The following is a 21,289-nucleotide window of genomic DNA, read 5'->3' as shown; positions in this document are numbered from 1 at the left end:
GATGGCGACAAAATGCCAAAAATACATTATAGAACATGTTGTTCCTGATGTCAGCACCTCATTACAGCATCATCGTCATCTCTACATTGTCATCATGTGTAAAGATGACACCAGGCAGGGGAGCTACATGGAAGTTGTTTGAAAGGTCAAGGCTGCACAATGATGTCCTGGGAATGTAAAACTATGTCTGACTTAAGATAAGATTTTAATTTTCTCCCGTGAGACCACATGAAATCACAATGTAACTTTACAAAACAACTACAAAAAGTATGTTGAGCGATATCAAATGCTACTTTTGCCTTTACATTTACAATGTATATGTGTAAATTTGTGAATAGTTGAACTCCTTGAACTGCTGGGGGTGTGGGGGCTCATGTTGGGAGCAGGTGGGTGTGTGGAGACCGTCACGTGACGCTGCGTCTGGCTGCTGTCATACTGGTATAAATCCACCTCTGTATATTCCGTCAGTCCTTTGCTCCACGTAAAGCTGCAGTGTCTTCAAGTCCAGGCTACAAAGTAGCTTCGACTTCTTCTTCAGTCATGGCTGGTATGTAACATTGTGACATTTTAACATTTCAAACCTCGATACTGCGCAGTTGTTTTCACTGAGAAAGTACCCGCGTGCTAAAACGTGTTGTCTGAAAAGTTTTAAAAGTATAGCTGACTTTGGCAGTAGTAAATGTAGCTAATAATTTGAACATGGTCTGTCTGTGGGTATAGTTGCTTGCCCCGACTCTGTCTGCCTGTTGGGCAATAATGTTTGTACAGCCTCCTTGGGTGAGCAGAGAGTTTTCCAAAGCATGCTATGTACAAGTACACACTCTCTCCGCCTTTGTTTTGCTGTCTATCTTTGTTACCAGCTAATTTCATAGCGTGAAGCTGTCAGCCATGTCTGAAACGTGATTGACAGATATAAATGATAACTTTGTGGTCCACTCCAATTGTGGTAGAATACTTAGTTGAACCATGTCTAGTTGTTAAATGTATTAAAATTTAACTAGTGTAAAGCAGTATATATTCTCCTCTGGTGACAACTTGTAATGAATGAAATAAAAACAAGATTAAATCATTCTTTGATATATATATTTTTTGAACTCCTTTCAGGTCCCAAGACCTTAGTTTGAGAACCACTGTGCTTCTGTATGTCATCATTCTCCATAACGCAACTCTCACTTGCAGTATAATCTTACTGGGGTTGTCCCCCTAGTCAAAATGGAAGGGGATTCACCCTGTACTGTCACTGAGCCTGGGCTTTGGTTCAATTAATTGCTTTTTTTTTTATTATTGTTACTTTTGTGTTTCATGCTAGGCTACTTGCATAAATACTACAGCATTGGTTGTACCAATTGAAAAAGGGGGTGTGAGGGAAAGTAGGTGTGGCGCTGTGTAGAAGCAGTGAAACAGGACAAATTTTCCTGGCAGCTCTGATGGTTAACACTGCACTAAGTACTTTTTGTTCTTTCTTCTCCAATTATTGGTGGTACAGTGCCAAGGTGTTGATATATCCATGTGGGATTCATGTTGGCCCATGTCGTACCGTCACACAGCCTCCCCAGTTGCCATGCTGATTTCATCATCTCAATTTATATGTTCTCTCACAGGCAAGTCATTGTTCAGAGACATGACTTGGCAGGTAGCTGACACATTTTCCTCCCTGCCATGAGAGGTGGTAGGCAACACACTGCAAATAAAATTCACCTTAATGAGACATTAAATCTGGTACACAGCACTAAACTCTTATTGTTCTCGAAACAAGTGAGAAATCTAATGAGGCCAGGCCATATGGATTGTGGGAATACAAGGTTTTTAAGCAATTAACGTGACAGTTGTCTTTTAGCTTATGGATTGATATTGGAACACTAAGTTGCCTGATGTTTGACTTTAAAGGATCTATCCAGAACTGCTTCTACTGTTGCCTAAAGGGGGGAAAAAAAGCTTTTGCTGTTATGATTCTTAATCCTGCAAATAACTGACCAAACGTGAAAGCTGTGGCACCATGACAAGACATTTGCAGCGCAGATAGAAATATAGTTAAAAGACAGAAATACTATCTAACTGAAACTATTTGAAACATCAATGTTAAACTTACTGTTTCTGTGTCAGTCAGTCAAATAACAATGGCTACTTGTCTAACTCCAGATATATCCCCATTGTGCTTTATCTCAACTGGAGCTTGCAGCTTTGCACTTACTGTGCTACTGGCATTATTGGACATAAATATTGTACTTTTTCACTAAAAAACGTTTTCTGGAGTTTGTTGAAGTATTTGATGAAATGTATGATTTTACCAAGTAAAATAAAGAAGAAAATTTTTTTAGATGATTCACAATATAAGCAAGAGTTGTAGACAAAGTTAGACCGTCTTTAAACAGGACACACTTCTAAAATGGGCAAGGTCCTCTATCAAATACCTACTTTAGATAATATAGTATGCATAGATATAAGTATGCAAACAGCTGTAGTAAAGAAGTTAGCCAGATGAGCAGCAAACAAGCAACAAAAAAGTATATTGTGTTACCTCATTACAAGGTTAGATTTATCCTTGAAGTGGCTAAATTTTAATCCTGTTACTTTCCTTTACAGACCAGGCTTTTGTGACGTTGGCTACCAATGACAACTATGCTCGGGGAGCCATGGTTTTGGGCAAGTCCCTGCGCAACCACAATACATCCAAGAAACTGGTGATACTCATTGGTCCACAGGTGTCAGAGCCTTGCCAGTAAGATACCTAAGTGGCATTTTTGAACATTTCTCAATCACACTGGTAGCTGTCATGTCTTGTTTTCCAGCTGGATGGTTGATGGTGATTCATTTCCTAGTATTGTGAATCATTAGGTCTGTGCTGAAGAGGATCTATGATGAGGTGAGGGAGGTGGACGTGCTGGACAGTGGCGACACAGCTCACCTGGCCATGATGAAGAGGCCTGATCTGGGCTGCACCTTCACCAAACTCCACTGCTGGACCCTCACACATTACTCTAAATGTGTTTTCATGGACGCAGACACACTGGTGAGACCAACTGAGCATTTTTCATTAGAAAGAGAACTTCAAGATGCTTTACCTTTTTCTTTTATTGTTGCACTCTAACCATAGGCATGTGAAAATGAGTGTCTGCCTGTATTTGTTTTTCTGCATCCTAGGTTCTTTCAAATATAGATGAACTATTTGACAGAGAAGAATTGTCAGCTGCTCCCGACCCTGGGTGGCCCGACTGCTTCAACTCTGGTGTGTTTGTTTTTCATCCTTCTATGGAGACCTATGACAAACTGCTTCAGTATTGTACAGAACACGGCAGCTTTGATGGTAAGCCAGGAGGAACATACTTATCCTTTTTCATGTTAACAGCATTTTTTGTGTGTATGTTCTTTTGTTTTGTGCTGAAATGTTTGTGCTATTAGTTGTAATTTACAAAGCAGAACGTTGAACATTATGTATCTCAACTTCTCAACTGTGAGATTGCTTGCTATTTTATTTTATTTTATTTTATTTTATTTTATTGCATTTCTAAGTTAAGTACCTTTTAGGGTTTTGGATTGCTAGTTGGATAAAACACTAGATTTGTAGGGCTAAAGACTAAACCATAGATTGAGACTACTCATTATACTAATATAGCATATTTATTTAAAGAAATAGTTTGATATTTTTGGAAACTTAATTATTTGCTTTTGTTAGTGAAGAAGATTAATACTTGCAGCCTTCAGTAAAACCAAAACTTGTTGGTTTTGTACAAAGGAGACAAGCTGTCACGTGTTTTATTAGTGAGTTTTAGGGGTGCTGTTCGGTTGATCCCACCACCCCAACTGAAGTCTTCATACTAAGCTAAGATGGCTTGCAACATACTTATTATTAGTTATCCTTTGAACTTATTTATACATGTTGGTATTACATAAAATTTATTGGTGTCTTTTACAAGTTCACCTCAAAATACACTTTTCACACGTCGTTGCTAAATGCATCACAAGACAGAATTGAGTATGTCGAGAATTTCTGGTTTACCACTTAGTTGAATTTTGATGTCAATAGTCTTTTTTCAGTCATATACAAACATTCAGGCTTTGACCAGCTTTGACTAACATTAAATTCCTGGTAACGTGATGTTAAACTGAGCTTGTTTATCTTTTGCTCTAAGTAAGGCCTTTATCGAGCCCTGTGCCCGGACACAAGGCCCTCCTGTCACAGAGAGTCTAACTCTGCTGAGTTATTCTCAGGGGCTCGCTGGGGTGGGGTGAAGGTTAAATTTGAGAGGCCCTATTTTGCACAGAGCACCGGTTGACATTCAGCAACTCTTCTCCATGGGGCACACTGTACTGTAACTGAATTGTGGTTGTCGTTTTGGCTCAATATCAGGTTTACTGAGCAGCTCTTCTCAAACCAGAGGCTGAAAAGACCATTGGTCTACATTTGTAGGGGATGTAGTCTCGTATACTTCAGGTTTACCACCTTTGCCCCCCAGAAAAAAGTTAGAGCTGTTTTATGACCATTACATAAATAAGCTGAAATCCTAACACTTGAATCGGCCTTTGCTTTTAAAAAAAAAAAAAAAAAAAAAAGGCATTCTAAAGGCATCCAGTAAACATTTTACCATGACACAGCATTCATTCATGTTAAGCTTTATTAATATCCTTTTAAACACTTGAACCTGCTCAAGTATACAATTACATCACCTCAGTTGAGCTTCACATAGTTTTTGAGATAGCTTAGAAGATAGCTCTTGTACAATGCAATGTTGAGCTAGCATTCAGCTAGCAGCTTTTACCGTAAGCAAATGTAAAACCTGAATCTGGGACTTGATAACTCACACATACAGTAATTATTATACATTTTCATGGATAATGCATGTTTTAATAGGGGTCCTGGTTCTTTCAAGCTTTATTTTAGAGCTGCAGTATATAGAAGCTCTTATAATTGCCTGCAGAAAAATTAATTAGAACCCAACCAATATTAGCTTGTTTTTATACTGATATCAATATCAGTAATAAAGTTTTAAAAAATAGATATCTAGTATATCGGTTGAATCTAGGTTTTTAAATGTAATTTAATGTAGTAATAATAATAACAATAATGATGATGATAATAGTAATATAAAGAAACTTATTTGAAAGGGATTGCTTTGGTAGGGATTTGGTTAGGGTTTGGTAAATAATTGTAACCAAGATATTATGTGTACTGATTTGGACATTTTACAGCTACTGAAATAAACTTGACACTGCTCTCTGGTGGACAAACTATGTAATGGAGACACAGTTACTAAAGTACTTCAGACATATCTTTGGTATTTCTATACTATGACTTATTGTTACTTATAGAACAACATCACTGATATATCTGTGTTTTGACAAAATCAACTTTACTCAAACTATACTTGCTAGCTTTTTTAAGTTTTCAACCAGATGTCATGGTCTTCATCTGCAAATGGAGTTGTCTTTGTTGTTGTCTCACCTGACCCAGGACCACCATCTGTTGCCACATGACTACAGTTGGGTCACATGATGACACCTCCATGACAACTGAGATAACTCCAATCAGTAATGATGGTCATGAGCTGTGGTTGAAAGTCCTGAATAATGCTATTTTAATGCAAGTAATACTGTTTTTTCAAAGTCAAGAATGACCTACATGCATCACACTCATTACATATCTTTTGATAAGCCAAAATCAGTCTTTAATTATGACCTCAGAAATCACACAAAAAAAGGAAACAGTTTTGGAATCAACGAAACTGGTTGAAAGTACTGGTGGTAGTAGTATTAGTAGTGCTGTTGGTAACTGGTAGTGAAGTTTGGAAAAGCCAGGGCTTGTCCTTAGTCCTTTAGTAGCAGTGAACCTTTTTAACATTACATGACACGATGTTTTCCCTTGTGATACTGTGAAAGAGATTCCAGCAGGGAAAGTACATCAGAAAAACCAATTAGTTTGTTTAACAGTGGCCAACGCTTTCAAGTACCGACTCATTCCGTCTGCCACAAGTGTTTGTTGGCAGGAATTTTTTCCATCACAGTCACAACCCCAGACAAAGAACATTATTGTCTTAATTTTTCCAGGAAAGACTGCTCTTTGTCAGTAAAATTCATGCAATATTCAGCACCATTTTATTATTCTTATATCCAATATTCCAATTTGATGCCAGTGTCTGTATGCCTGATGGTATGCTAATGAGTAAAGCTGTCTTATTTATAGATGTGGATGGTCTTTTCATGTGTACTGGGGCGTGAGTTGAAGCTGCTTTGACCTTTTAGCATTTCAGTTCTGCTCTATTATAAGGAATACATGATGTACACGTGCACCTCTCTGTTCCACTGCTTATCATGGATGATACTGAAATATTGCTGGGGAAAGACAACAAGAAAATATTTTCAGTGTTTTAGCCCAGAGGCTGTAGCTCTGCATCTGTGCTTGCAGCGTTGTCTGCTGCCAAGACAAACTGGCAGAGTTGGATGCACATTCTTGCTGAGCTCTGCTCATCCCCTCAAAATGAAGATACTCAACTCCATATTAAGTTTTGAAATCCCCAGTGAAGGTTGTGGGTTTGGACAAACAGCTGCTATGAGTGTTTTTTTTTTTTTTTTAAACTACAGCAGTTTTACAGGCTGCACAGTCCTGTGCTTTTTAGGAACTACATGTGAAAGTTCCAATAACAGCCAACATCTCACCTTGTGCCAGTGTCAGTCCAGAGGCTTACTATATGGCCAGTGTGTGTAGCAATTCAGCATGGATAGTCAATTAGGTTTTGTAATGTTTTGCTTGGCCTCAAAATTCAGCGCTCTGTCTGGTCAGTTGCAGATTTGATGATGTAACAGAGGAGATGTTCACTGGAAAAAAGATTTTGTAAAGGTTCACTTCTAATCTGGTTGTATACTTTAATTATAACTGACCTACTTGACATCAAATGTATTCCTGCACCCCAAACTGTCCAGAGTTCTGTGTTTACGTAATCCACCACCATGACAGGCCTGCCCCAGTTCTAAATTAGCCAAATTGAGCGAGGCCGAGTGACTATCCAGCCCTCATTGGGCGTCTAGGACTGGAGGCAACTCTAATGCAAACTTTAAAACAAGTTTTAATTCAGAGGGCAATGTTAATTCATATCACCAGCACAAAGAGACAAAACATTTTAAATGCTTGTGTCTAGTTGTATTATTTAAAGCTGACTAGTCATGAATAGGGCTGGGTTTTGTTTGAGAATTTTCTGTACCAGTGCAGATACAATACCTGAGTTTCAGTACTGATAGCAGAATGATGGGATACCTTCATTTGAGAAATATAAAAATGTTTATTATAAACAAACTTTTTTTTAAATGTAATAAAAGAAAACAATTAATTAAATGGTAAATGTTGACAAAACACAAGCAACTGAACTTTGATAAAATAATGATTTTAAATCAGAAACTGTTTGATCCAAGAATATGTTACATGATTCTGACTACACATTTGATGCCAGCACATGGTACTCATTAGTACTTTTTTGGTACTGACACACCATGTACCAAAAATTGAGTACAGCAAATTTACAATAAAGCAATAAATATGTGAAGGTTTTTAAAAGCCAGTCAAAAATTGTTTCTATACATTCATGGTGAACCACACACGGGTTAATATAAAATGCTTGATATGAAATATCAGGTGAAAATAAAACATTCCATAGGGCTTGAATTTTGAATTTGAGTGATGAGCTTTAAAGCTCCACAAATCAATATTTCCTCAGCTGTATAGAGCATTTTAGCATTCTCTGCACATTGTTTGGGAATTTCAACCTTACTGTTTTGTTTCACCCTTGCCGCTCTCATCGGCATTGTTTTCCAGATGCAGCAGGCAGCTGTTTTCAGCCAGAAACTTCTAATATTCACAGTACGCTACCTGCACAGCACAAAACAACAGAAAGTCAAAGTTAGTGTCTGGCATGTGAAAATAGTATGCAGTCTAGCCCCTGTGTGAACAGAGTGAATATTGGACTTACATTTGTAAGGAGCTCAGAAACACTACTCTTTGTTTAAAGCATGTCCCTAAGAGGCAGAACTAAATCTAATAATACTGCTTTAAGTCTTAGGGGGTGCTTCATTTTCCCGCATGTTTTGTGAAATAAATTATAAATTACGGTTGCACACTTTCCTACACTTCAAATTGCTTCTTTGCCTGTCCACATTCAGTGAATATTTGGAGTAACTTTTGCAAATATTTTCACTTCCTGTAGAATTCAGTTGTTTCTCTTTTTCAGTATTGCTTTGATGTAGAAGTTACAAGACAACATGATGTATAGGCTTGTCAGGACTGATCTTAGTGGTGTGTTGATCAATGTCGACCAACGCAAGTAGAAAGATTTAATTAATCTGGCTGTCACAGGTGTGCAGATCATTTTACTGCACTCTCACTCAGCTTTTACTCTTCCACTGAAGCCATCCAGTCATCCGCTAAACCTGTCAAAGCATTTCGTAAGACGCATTCGTAAGCTGAGTTGGCTGTTTACACCCCCATGGCAGGTTCTCACATCATTTCCACACTACTAATGCAAATAAATGAGGTAAAAGCATTTCTGCAGTCTAATTTGACTCTGATGACACTTAAGTTACCTGAAGCTTTCCATTCTGGAAAAATGAGTTGAGTGAATCTTAAGACGCAGATCTTAAAGGAAGGTACTACTACTACTAGCTTCACTGGGGTCCTACACAAGTACAAGCTTAATCTGCTGTCCTATATCTCATTTAATCCATTAAGTATTTATGAAGGAAATCAAAGCTAATGTGCAATTGTGATCAAAAGGCTTTGCAGAAGTTGTGAAAGATTATCTGATTTTATTGCTTTCAGATAGATGATTGATTTTTCTGAAACATCAGATTTGTACAGATTATTCCTGATAAGCACAGTATGTTAATATACTGTCTGAATCAGCTATACTTTTCCCCCAGATTACTAAACCATTATAAACATATGTTTTTTTTTTTTGTTTGTTTTTTTTTCCCCCACAATCTCTGTTGCAGGAGGAGACCAAGGTGTTTTGAATGGCTTCTTCAGCAACTGGGCAACAGCTGATATATCAAAACACCTTCCCTTCATCTACAACCTCAGCAGCATAGCCATCTACACTTACCTTCCAGCATTCAAACAGTAAGTGTCTGTTTGCCAAGGTCATGTTCCTGAAAAACACTCGCACAGTAGTCAGGGCTGTGAACATTTCATTTTGGTGTTCCACAAGAAAGTTGGTTTATACTACAGCAGTAGAGTCTGTCAGTGTTACTGAAATCTTGTGTATGGGATGCAAAGCCAAGATGTAAGGAGATACTCGATCACATGAATGTGTAGTCACTTCGTGACATGACATTAGGTTACGAGCGAGATGAGCAGTAAGATTCCAGCGACTCTGCCCGAGCGTTTCGCAGCAGGCCTCTGGGTTGGATATCCACCCTGAGCTCCCAACAGCTGATACCAAATCCTGAAATAGAGCAGTTTATTTAAAGACCTTTTATGTTCGCCTCCAGGACTGGTCATTGTGCACTGCCTCTTAAGCCCCCCCCCACCTCTGTGTATAAACCTCTCTCCACAGAAACAAACCTCATCAACAAGCTTTTAGGTTTGACATTACCTGGCAACCAATCAGAATGACATGCGTGATAAACATGTATTTAGTTGTTGTTAGTTGTCAGCAATAGGGCTTAGAAGTCTGGCAAACACAACACAACAAAACAAACCCCACAGGGCCAGATTCAGCTTTATTTATGTACACGTGCAGTTGGCCATTATCTGAGGGGGTTTTCCTAATACTCTATTTAATATAATGCAGTCCAGTACCACACTAACAACAACATGAAGTCTACCCTCAGACATGTTCTGATATAAGTGTCACAAAATGACTTGTATGTGTATATATTTTATGTTATCTGTATTAAGCCAGTTTTCCAGCACTAATGTTTTCAAAGCTATTCAGAATTACAATGTTTACATAAACCTGGCCATTGTACTTCTTCTTCATTGTAACTCTTCTCATCAGCAACATGTAGACACCAATGTCCTGTTGCAAATGTTGCCAATTCAATACACAATAGAGGTTTCAGAAAAATTCACAACTCAAAGTAGTGACTGCCTCCTAATTATAGTTTGTTAGCACAATGACTTTTTATCCAAATAGTTAATAAAAACTTAATTTGCTAAAATGAACCATAATGAAACTTCTATAATTAAAACATTTAGGTGTCTACGTCCTAATCCTCATTTACTGTATTACTCATTTCAGATACGGTGGCAATGCTAAGGTGGTCCATTTCCTAGGGAAGACCAAGCCATGGAGTTACACATTTGACCCCAAAGCCAAACAGATCACAGGGACTGTGCATGAGGACACTACACATCCCAACTTCCTCCTGGACTGGTGGAACTTGTACTCCAGCGCTGTGGTGCCCATGCTGCATGAGCAATATGGAGACGAGCCGTTTCACTCCGGATGTGTGGAGGTAAGTGAACACATGCTTTATTGGACCTGTAGCCCTGCATTTACACTGATAAATGATAGTTTATTCAAACTGTAAATAAGCGTTGGAGATTATAAATGTTCAAAACAAATTGCCATCACTTTATGATGTTGCATTTACATGGCTAGATTGGAAAAAATAGTAGGATTACTTCACCGTATCTTAAATATGTTGTCGAATTCATACTCAAGTATAGAAGTCAATGCCAAAAGTGTATCATAACCAATTTTTTTTACAGCTCACAATTTTGACCATCGACACGCTCATCAAGGTTTCCTGGTTGTCCAGCTGTATAAAAAATTAAAGGATTTGTGGATTGTGAGGATTGCAATAGAAAATATGTTTCAAAATTGGTTCTTCTGTATTTATGTAAGCACATGTATTTTGCTGTCACTTATGTGTTTTTTTTTTCTTTCACCTTCATTTAACCTTTTTTTTTTTTTTGTTTGTTTTATTTCATTTTACTCTGATTCTGGATGATATACCTATTTCCTGTCTTCCCGTTTATCTCAAAAAGTTCCAGCATAGTGAAACGGTCACTCACACAGTGGTCACTTTTGAGAGTGAACAGGTATGGAGAAAATGATTTGTTTTTCATAGCTCAGCAGTCAATAGCAATCTGTTGGCACCTGGTTTAATGCTATCGCTGCCCTTCTTCTAAAATCAAAAGCTTCAGTGTGTGTTTGCCTTCGGCCATTAATTTGGAAAGGCTACGTATGGCGAGTTCAGTGCATCAAAAAGCAATGAGCGCAACGGATGTGTTCTCTGCAATCTGTCATTTTCTATTTTCCTTCCATGTTTCACTGTTGTGTTTTTAATTTCAGGTTGTTGCGCAGGTTGAAAGCTTCTCTTCACATGAACAAGTACCCGAACCCCAGCTGTCCTCAGAAGAACGGAAAGAGAAATGGGAGCAAGGTCAGGCAGACTACATGGGAATGGACTCATTTGACAATATCAAGAAAAAGCTTGATACCTTTCTCAAATAAAGAAGGAATGAAGTGGAATATCAACAGAGCACATGCAGTTTAACAAACTCACGACAGGTCTTTCAAGAAACAGGTCGCATTTTTCCTTCCTGTTTCTCAACTAGAAATGAGTTGAGTCTCTCTCTCCACCAGCAATTCCCTCTCCACACTCCAAAGACAGAGCCATTTAAATGGGAAATTAAGAGTTAAATTTTATCATTGGCTTTAATTGCCTGTGCAAGACTGTCATTATCCAGTGTACCACAGGTATCTGTTCTGCTCCACTGAGAGGAAAGTCAGGAAAAATTTATTATAACACGAATTCACTTTTTGGAGTTACATGGATTAAAACTTAGCATTTCTTCATGTTAGTGCTCTTTTTGAAAAAGGTGATGGTAACAAGATTTGAACTGGGCCTTATGTAACTGTTACTAAGCATTGGAGTCACGTATATGTACATTCTTAATTTTTCCTTCTTTTTTTTTACGATACAGTCATCTAGCAATCTTCTGAGCATTAATATTTTCTTTTCTCTGAAGTTTATTTCTCTTGCTTTTGAGCTGAACAGCCACTGTTTAACATAAATATAAAACATGTTTACAGCACCTCTAAATGCCATAGATGGTCATTTAGTTGCCATACATATAGATCCTCAGTGCCTTAGTGTCTTGCTCTCTCCACTGCCATCATCTTATCTGTTCCTGGCTAGCAGCTTTTCAATATGTGATTAGGTTTTTAACTTTCTTGCATTTTACTTGACCAGGATGTTGGCTGTACTACAAAATCTTTCATCTGGAAACATTAAAAACATGAAAAGTTGTGGATTTGCTCAAGTGTTTTTTTTGGGAACCGATACCAATAGTATGCAGTATGGTTTTAATGATTTGGAGGCATATATTTACTGCATTTAGCAGGCATACGCTTCTAGTCCCTTGACTATATAGAATAAAGCACAATCAAGTACCCAGCCAAGCCCTTCAGTTGCAGTTGACACCGGGACAGCTTCTCTCCCAAGATGAGAAACAGTAGAATAGAATCATAGAATAGAATCAGTGAGTTTGGTCAGGTGGGAAATACCCATTAAAACTGACTAACGTTTCCAGAATTTGTATATGTGTTTTAAAAATAAAGCAGCTCATTTCATGAAATGTCAAATTATGTGTTCAATATAATGTGTGTGCTTATCTAATAAGTATTCCAGCTTGACTGGGCTGCCTTATTTTACTCATTTTCAGTAAAAAAGTTTCCACACATGTGAAATGTGTTAAAAACCACGGGGTTTACAGCGAGAGGATTCTCTCCTGGTCAGTTCCGGTTTCGCCTCAATCCCTCTCAGTCAGACCGGATTCGATCCTGTGTGTCAGAGACTTGTGGCTGTTAAAAATAGTAACGTCTATTAATGTTGAATAAATCACTGTCCATAAAGTCCGCAATACCTCCTTATTTTGCAGTAGAATCTAACCCCTTAAAGGTGATAGTTTGACAGTGCTAGCGTTGGTTACCGCTAGTTTAATTTAGGCATTTTTGTGGTTAGCTTCGGTCTTACGGATGAACGGAGGACCGTTAACAGCTAACTATCTTAACTGTTGACAGGTTTAGTTTTTACGAAAATAATATAATGGTGTGAGTTAGCTGCCAGACGTGATAATAGCATTATGGAAAGCAGCACCTGAGCGCGTATTAGTTTCATTTTCAAATAACATAATTTCGCAACCGAAATTGTTCCGTTTTCCGTTCGTTTTTATCGATGTAACACGGGGGCGTGCCGTAACCCCACTGCGGGTGATGTAGACAGCTTCTCCAGGAAAGTAAACACACCATTCCGTCAAGATGGCCCCAGTCTCTGTGTTCGGTGCTACACTACTCGTGTCATTTTCAGTGTTTCTGACAGTTGTGTTGGGGTTTGGACTTCCTGCTCTACTGAACGCAGCGATGAGGATGTTGGGATTACCGGAGACGAGTGTTACCGAGTGCATAGTTGTGCTGTATTTAGTTTTTGTGTTGTGTGTTGCAACGCCCCGACTTCCAAGAGGATTGGTGGAGGTAATGGAACAGCATGGACTATTATTTCCAACAGTGAATTCTTGTTCTATACATTATGTTATAACACGTGTAATAGGCATACAAATATCACGGCTTCATTTTAATATGTCATATAACAGTAATTTAACTTAGTGGGAATCCTTTTATAACACCTAAAGGAGATACGATACTGTTACACTGAATACGGCTATTCATGAGTAATATAAATGTATTACTTTACTAACGTCCGGTTAACCTCTATACACTGTGTATTATATATATAGACAATGCATACACTTTATTTTAAATAATCGTCCTATATGTTGAAATCGCGGCATACATTATGTAAGCTTTTTCACTCTTACTCTCGCCAATGGAGGTAGATTTGTTTCAATATTATTTGTGTGAACAGATCGACAACCCGTGCGTAAATGTGCAATCTGTAAATATAAAACACTTTCGACAAATACAAAAAATGTATTTGCAAATTCACAAAAATATCTTGCAAATATGGAACGGATTTGCAAATACACAAACAAATCCCACAAGTAAAGAAATATCTATGAATACATTAAATTAATTTACAAATTGTGAAAAACACTTGTGAATATATTATAAAACATTTACAACTTCCAAACAGACATTTGCGACTCAATTTTCTATTTGTGAAGCGATAAAGCATTTGTGGATCGCAATTCTACGCTTGTTGATTTCAATTTTACACATACGGAGTTTTGAAACAAACTTTCCGCCAGTCTGAACCAAAATTGACTTGTATCACTCGGTCACTTTCGGAAAACAAGTGAGCACTTGCTGACAACGCAATTTCCGCTTTTCAAATTAAGAGCGCGTAGTCTTCTATGTGTTGTTTTTTTCCACAAATCAGCGACAAGTAATGTACACTACGTTAACGGTTGTAAGATATGAATTGACAGGACCTGGTTAAGGTCTTTGATAGTAAGGCTGGTGGTGTTGGTAACCCTGCCCCATACAAACAAAGAAGTGGCAAGGAAGTGACATCCTAACGACCTGCCTTGATGAGATTGATGAGATGACAGATTGCATTTTCATTTTTATTTTGACCTCAAAAGGGCGTAGTGACATGTAAATGCAATGGACTGTGGATGCTTTTTGCTTATTGTATTTGAATATTGTCACTGTAGAGCAGGTTAACTCTTTGAAAATTAATTGTTAATAGCTTTTCAATTTTCATTGTATTAAGACATTAGAGTGGCTAATTACCCTTATGTGCATGCCTTTGGATTGCGGGAGGAAGCTGGAGTACCTGGAGGGAACCTGTGCAGGCACAGGGAGAACATGCAGACTCCACACAGGAAGGCCTTATGGGTGTGATTTGAACTCAGAACCTTCTCAGAGTGGAGGAACATTTCTAACCACTGTACTACCGTGTTGCCCATATTAGTATGGCATAAAAACATCATAGGATAGTAAGGCATGAAAACGTCATACTATAGTAATGCTTAAAAAAGTCATAGTATAGTAAGGCATTAGAGTTGCCAATTAACCTAATGTACATTTCTTTAGATTGCGAGAAGGAGAGGAGAGGACCCACACAGGCACAGGGAGAACATACAAACTCCACACAGGAAAGCCCCAGGCTCAGTGTTCAAACTCAGAACCTTCTCACTGTGGGATGACAGTTCTCAACATGAGCACCACCATGCTGCGAGATAAAAAGTCATCATAGTATAGTAAGGTATAAAAAATGTCATAATATAGAAGGCATAAACAAGGTCATAGTATAATAAGGCATAAAAACGTCATAGTATAGGAAGGCATAAAAAACATCATAATATACTAGGCATAAAAAAGGTCATAGTAGAGTAAGGTATGAAAATTGTCATAAAAACGTCATAGTATAGTATGTCATAAAAATATCAAAAACGTCATAGTATATTAAGGCATAAAAATATCAAAAATGTCATAGTATACTAAGGCATAAAAATGGCAAAAAACATCATAGTATAGTATGGCAAAAAATTCTCAAAATCATTATATTATAGTATGGCATAAAAATGTCCAAAAATGTCATAGTATAGAATGGCATAAAAATGTACAAAAACGTCATAGTATAGTATGGCATAAAGATGTCAAAAACATCATAGTATAGTATGTCATAAAAATATCAAAAACGTCATAGTATATTAAGGCATAAAAATATCAAAAACGTCATAGTATACTAAGGCATAAAAATGTCAAAAAACTTCACATTATAGTATGGCATAAAAATGTCAAAAACATCATAATATAGTATGGCATAAAATTCTCAAAAAGCGTCATATTATAGTATGGCATAAAATTCTCAAAAAACGTCATCGTATAGTATGGCATAAAGATGTCAAAAACATCATAGTATAGTATGGCATAAAATTCTCAAAAAGTGTCATAGTATAGTATGGCATAAAATTCTCAAAAAACGTCATGGTATAGTATGGCATAAAATTCTCAAAAGACATCATAGTATATTAAGGCATAAAAATGGCAAGAAACGTCATAGTATAGTATGGCATAAAATTCTCAAAAAGCGTCATATTATAGTATGGCATAAAATTCTCAAAAAACGTCATGGTATAGTATGGCATAAAGATGTCAAAAACATCATAGTATAGTATGGCATAAAATTCTCAAAAAGTGTCATAGTATAGTATGGCATAAAATTCTCAAAAAACGTCATGGTATGGTAAGGCATAAAAATGGCAAAAAACGTCATAGTATAGTATGGCATAAAAATGTCCAAAAACGTCATAGTATAGCATGGCATAAAATTATCAAAAAACGACATAGTATATTATGGCAAAAAAATGTCCAAAAACGTCATAGTATAGTATGGCATAAAATTATCCAAAAACGACATAGTATAGTAAGGCATAAAAATGTCAAAAACGTCATAGTATAGCATGGCATAAAATTCGCAAAAAACGACATAGTATAGCATGGCATAAAATTCTCAAAAAACGTCATTGTATAGTATGGCAAAAATTCTAAATATCGTCATAGAATAGTATGGCATAAAAATGTCCAAAAACGTCATAGTATAGTACGGTATAAAATTCTCAAAATCATTATAGTATAGCATGGCATAAAATTCTCAAATAACGACATATTATAGTATGGCATAAAAATGTCCAAAAACGTCATAATATAGTATGGCATAAAAATGTCCAAAAATGTCATAGTATAGTATGGCATAAAAATGTTAAAAACGTCATAGTATAGTATGGTATAAAAATGTCCAAAAACGTCATAGTATAGTATGGCATAAAAATGTCAAAAAACGTCATAGTATAGTAAGGCATAAAAATGTCAAAAACGTCATAGTATAGTATGGCAAAAATTCTCAAAATCGTCATAGTATAGTATGGCATAAAAATGTCCAAAAACATCATAGTATAGTATGGCATAAAAATGTCCAAAAATGTCATTGTATAGTATGGCATAAAAATGTTAAAAACGTCATAGTATAATATGGTATAAAAATGTCCAGAAACGTTATAGTATAGTATGGCATAAAAATGTCCACAAACGTCATAGTATAGTATGGCATAAAAATGTCAAAAACGTCATAGTATAGTATGGCAAAAATTATCAAAATCGTCATAGTATAGTATGGCATAAAAATGTCCAAAATCGTCATAGTATAGTATGGCATAAAAATGTCCAAAAACGTATAAAATTCTCAAAAAACGTCATAGTATAGTATGGCAAAAATTCTCAAAAAACGACATAGTATAGTATAGCATAAAAATGTCCAAAAACGTCATAGTATAGTACGGTATAAAATTCTCAAAATCATCATAGTATAGCATGGCATAAAATTTTCAAATAACGACATATTATAGTATGGCATAATAATGTCCAAAAACGTCATAATATAGTATGGCATAAAAATGTCCAAAAATGTCATAGTATAGTATGGCATAAAAATGTTAAAAACGTCATAGTATAGTATGGTATAAAAATGTCCAAAAACGTCATAGTATAGCATGGCATAAAAATGTCAAAAACGTCATAATATAGTGTGGCATAAAATTCTCAAAAAACGACTTAGTATACCATGGCATAAAAATGTCCAAAACGTCATAGTATAGTATGGCATAAAAATGTCAAAAACATCATTGTATAGTATGGCAAAAATTCTAAATATCGTCATAGAATAGTATGGCATAAAAATGTCCAAAAACGTCATAGTATAGTACGGTATAAAATTCTCAAAATCATTATAGTATAGCATGGCATAAAATTCTCAAATAACGACATAATATAGTATGGCATAAAAATGTCCAAAAATGTCATAGTATAGTATGGCATAAAAATGTTAAAAACGTCATAGTATAGTATGGCATAAAAATGTCCAAAAACGTCATAATATAGTATGGTGTAAAAATGTCAAAAACGTCATAGTATAGCATGGCATAAAATTCTGAAAAGACCACATAGTATAGCATGGCATAAAATTCTCAAAAAACGTCATAGTATAGTAAGGCATAAAAATGTCAAAAACGTCAGAGTATAGTATGGCATAAAAATTCTCAAAATCGTCATAGTATAGTACGGCATAAAAATGTCCAAAAACGTCATAGTATAGTATGGTATAAAATTCTCAAAAAACGTCATAGTATAGCATGGCAGAAAATTCTCAAAAATGTCATAGTACAGCATTAAACTGTCCATATAATGGAAACTCCACAGAGGAAGTACCAAGGCTGAGATTTGAACTCACAGTCTTGACATTGGGAAGCATCTGTTCAAACCACTGTACTATATTGTCTCTCCTTTTTCACCCACATATTTAACCATAATGACATCAAAGTATCGTGAGAAAAAACGCGTCATTGTGTATGGTATAAAACTCTCAAAAAACGTCATAGTATAGCATGGCATAAAATTCTCAAAAAACGACTTAGTATACCATGGCATAAATATGTCAAAAACGTCATAGTATAGTATGGTATAAAATTCTCAAAAAACATCATAGTATAGCATGGCATAAAATTCTCAAATGACAACATATTATAGTATGGCATAAAAATGTCCAAAAACGTCATAGTATAGTATGGCATAAAATTCTCAAAAAGTGTCATAGTATAGTATGGCATAAAATTCTCAAAAAACGTCATGGTATAGTAAGGCATAAAAATGGCAAAAAACGTCATAGTATAGTATGGCATAAAAATGTCCAAAAACGTCATAGTATAGTGTGGCATAAAATTCTCAAAAAACGACTTCGTATATTATGGCAAAATATGTCAAAAACGTCATAGTATAGTATGGCATAAAAATGTTAAAAACGTCATAGTATAGTATGGCATAAAAATTCTCAAAATCGTCATAGTATAGTATGGCATACAAATGTCCAAAAACGTCATAGTATATTATGGCATAAAAATGTTAAACACGTCATAGTATAGTATGGCATAAAAATTTCCCAAAACGTCATAGTATAGCATGGCATAAAATTCTCAAAAAACGACATAGAATAGTATGGCATAAAAATGTCCAAAAACGTCATCGTATAGTATGGCGTAAAAATCTCAAAAAACCTCATAGTATAGCATGGCATAAAATTCTCAAAAAATGACATAGTATAGTATGGCATAAAAATGTTAAAAACGTCATAGTATAGTATGGCATAAAAATGTCAAAAACATCATAGTATAGTATGGCAAAAATTCTCAAAATTGTCATGGTATAGTACGGCATAAAAATGTCCAAAAACGTCATAGTATAGTATGGTATAAAATTCTCAAAAAACGTCATAGTATAGCATGGCAGAAAATTCTCAAAAATGTCATAGTACAGCATTAAACTGTCCATATAATGGAAACTCCACAGAGGAAGTACCAAGGCTGAGATTTGAACTCACAGTCTTGACATTGGGAAGCATCTGTTCAAACCACTGTACTATATTGTCTCTCCTTTTTCACTCACATATTTAACCATAATGACATCAAAGTATCGTGAGAAAAAACGCGTCATTGTGTATGGTATAAAACTCTCAAAAAACGTCGTAGTATAGCATGGCATAAAATTCTCAAAAAACGACTTAGTATATTATGGCATAAAAATGTCCAAAACGTCATAGTATAGTACGGTATAAAATTCTCAAAATCATCATAGTATAGCATGGCATAATATTCTCAAATAACGACATATTATAGTATAAAGTATATACTATATAGCATAAAAATGTCCAAAAATGTCATAGTATAGTATGGCATAAAAATGTTAAAAACGTCATAGTATAGTATGGCATAAAAATGTCAAAAACGTCATAATATAGTGTGGCATAAAATTCTCAAAAAACGACTTAGTATACCATGGCATAAATATGTCAAAAACGTCATAGTATAGTATGGCATAAAAATGTCAAAAACGTCATAGTATAGTATGGTATAAAATTCTCAAAAACCGCCATAGTATAGCATGGCATAAAATTCTCAAAAAACATCATAGTATAGTATGGCATAAAAATGTCAAAAACGTCATAGTATGGCATAAAATTCTCAAAAAACGACATCGTATAGCATGGCATAAAATTCTCAAAAAACATCATAGTATAGTATGGCATAAAAATGTTAAAAACGTCATAGTATAGTATGGCATAAAAATTCTCAAAATGTCATAGTATAGCATGGCATAAAAATTTTAAAAACGTCATAGTATAGTATGGTATAAAAATGTCCAAAAACGTCATAGTATAGTATGGCATAAAAATGTCAAAAACGTCATAATATAGTGTGGCATAAAATTCTCAAAAAACGACTTCGTAAACCATGGCATAAAAATGTCCAAAACGTCATAGTATAGTATGGTATAAAATTCTCAAAAAACATCATCGTATAGCATGGCATAAAATTCTCAAAAAACGACATAGTATAGCATGGCAGAAAATTCTCAAAAAACATCATAGTATAGTATGGCATAAAAATGTCAAAAACGTCATAGTATAGTATGGCATAAAATTCTCAAAAAACGACATCGTATAGCATGGCATAAAATTCTCAAAAAACATCATAGTATAGTATGGCATAAAAATGTTAAAAACGTCATAGTATAGTATGGCATAAAAATTCTCAAAATCGTCATAGTATAGTATGGCATACAAATGTCCAAAAACGTCATAGTATATTATGGCATAAAAATGTTAAACACGTCATAGTATAGTATGGCATAAAAATTTCCCAAAACGTCATAGTATAGCATGGCATAAAATTCTCAAAAAACGACATAGAATAGTATGGCATAAAAATGTCCAAAAACGTCATCGTATAGTATGGCGTAAAAATCTCAAAAAACCTCATAGTATAGCATGGCATAAAATTCTCAAAAAATGACATAGTATAGTATGGCATAAAAATGTTAAAAACGTCATAGTATAGTATGGCATAAAAATGTCAAAAACATCATAGTATAGTATGGCAAAAATTCTCAAAATTGTCATGGTATAGTATGACATAAAAATGTCAAAAACGTCATAGTATAGCATGGCATAAAATTCTGAAAAGACCACATAGTATAGCATGGCATTAAATTCTCAAAAAACGTCATAGTATAGTAAGGCATAAAAATGTCAAAAACGTCATAGTATAGTATGGCAAAAATTCTCAAAAATGTCATAGTACAGCATTAAACTGTCCATATAATAGAAACTCCACAGAGGAAGTACCAAGGCTGGGATTTGAACTCACAGTCTTGACATTGGGAAGCATCTGTTCAAACCACTGTACTATATTGTCTCTCCTTTTTCACTCACATATTTAACCATAATGACATCAAAGTATCGTGAGAAAAAACGCGTCATTGTGTATGGTATAAAACTCTCA

General features: G+C 35.6%; 2 protein-coding genes across 6 annotated transcripts in view; both read left to right on the top strand.

The window, feature by feature from the left end:
• Positions 1-388: 388 nt before the first annotated feature.
• Positions 389-12,242, top strand: gyg1b (glycogenin 1b). Of its 5 annotated transcripts, none has more exons than XM_023407930.2 (9): positions 389-547; positions 2,584-2,719; positions 2,836-3,010; positions 3,142-3,304; positions 7,802-7,846; positions 8,974-9,100; positions 10,224-10,440; positions 10,976-11,029; positions 11,283-12,242. In XM_023407930.2, exons 1-9 carry the CDS (start codon positions 541-543, stop codon positions 11,442-11,444), a joined length of 1,086 nt encoding a protein of 361 aa, XP_023263698.1. In that variant the 5' UTR covers positions 389-540; the 3' UTR covers positions 11,445-12,242. The 5 variants fall into 5 exon arrangements, with proteins under 5 accessions (XP_023263698.1, XP_023263697.1, XP_023263700.1 ...); XM_023407929.2 differs by having other exon boundaries at positions 7,802-7,885; XM_023407932.2 differs by lacking the exon at positions 7,802-7,846.
• A 978-nt stretch (positions 12,243-13,220) lies between these two features.
• Positions 13,221-21,289, top strand: part of bdh1 (3-hydroxybutyrate dehydrogenase, type 1) — a 14,820-nt gene continuing 6,751 nt past the window's right edge. The window contains exon 1 of the mRNA XM_023407902.2: positions 13,221-13,466. Within this exon, the coding sequence (XP_023263670.1) occupies positions 13,254-13,466 (213 nt within the window). The 5' untranslated portion in view covers positions 13,221-13,253. The remainder of the gene's footprint in view (positions 13,467-21,289) is intronic.

Source organism: Seriola lalandi, unplaced genomic scaffold (genome assembly GCF_002814215.2).
Source record: "Seriola lalandi dorsalis isolate HSWRI2012SDOR001 ecotype SW California unplaced genomic scaffold, Sedor1 jcf7180002054351, whole genome shotgun sequence".
Taxonomy (NCBI): Eukaryota; Metazoa; Chordata; class Actinopteri; order Carangiformes; family Carangidae; genus Seriola; species Seriola lalandi.
This window is presented reverse-complemented; position numbering and strand designations above follow the sequence as displayed.

Coding starts and splice junctions, on each gene's coding strand:
- gyg1b (XM_023407929.2), top strand. Junction 2,720..2,835: donor CAGGTGTCAGAGCCTTGCCA/GTAAGATACCTA, acceptor GTGAATCATTAG/GTCTGTGCTGAAGAGGATCT. Junction 7,886..8,973: donor CAAAACAACAGAAAGTCAAA/GTTAGTGTCTGG, acceptor TCTCTGTTGCAG/GAGGAGACCAAGGTGTTTTG.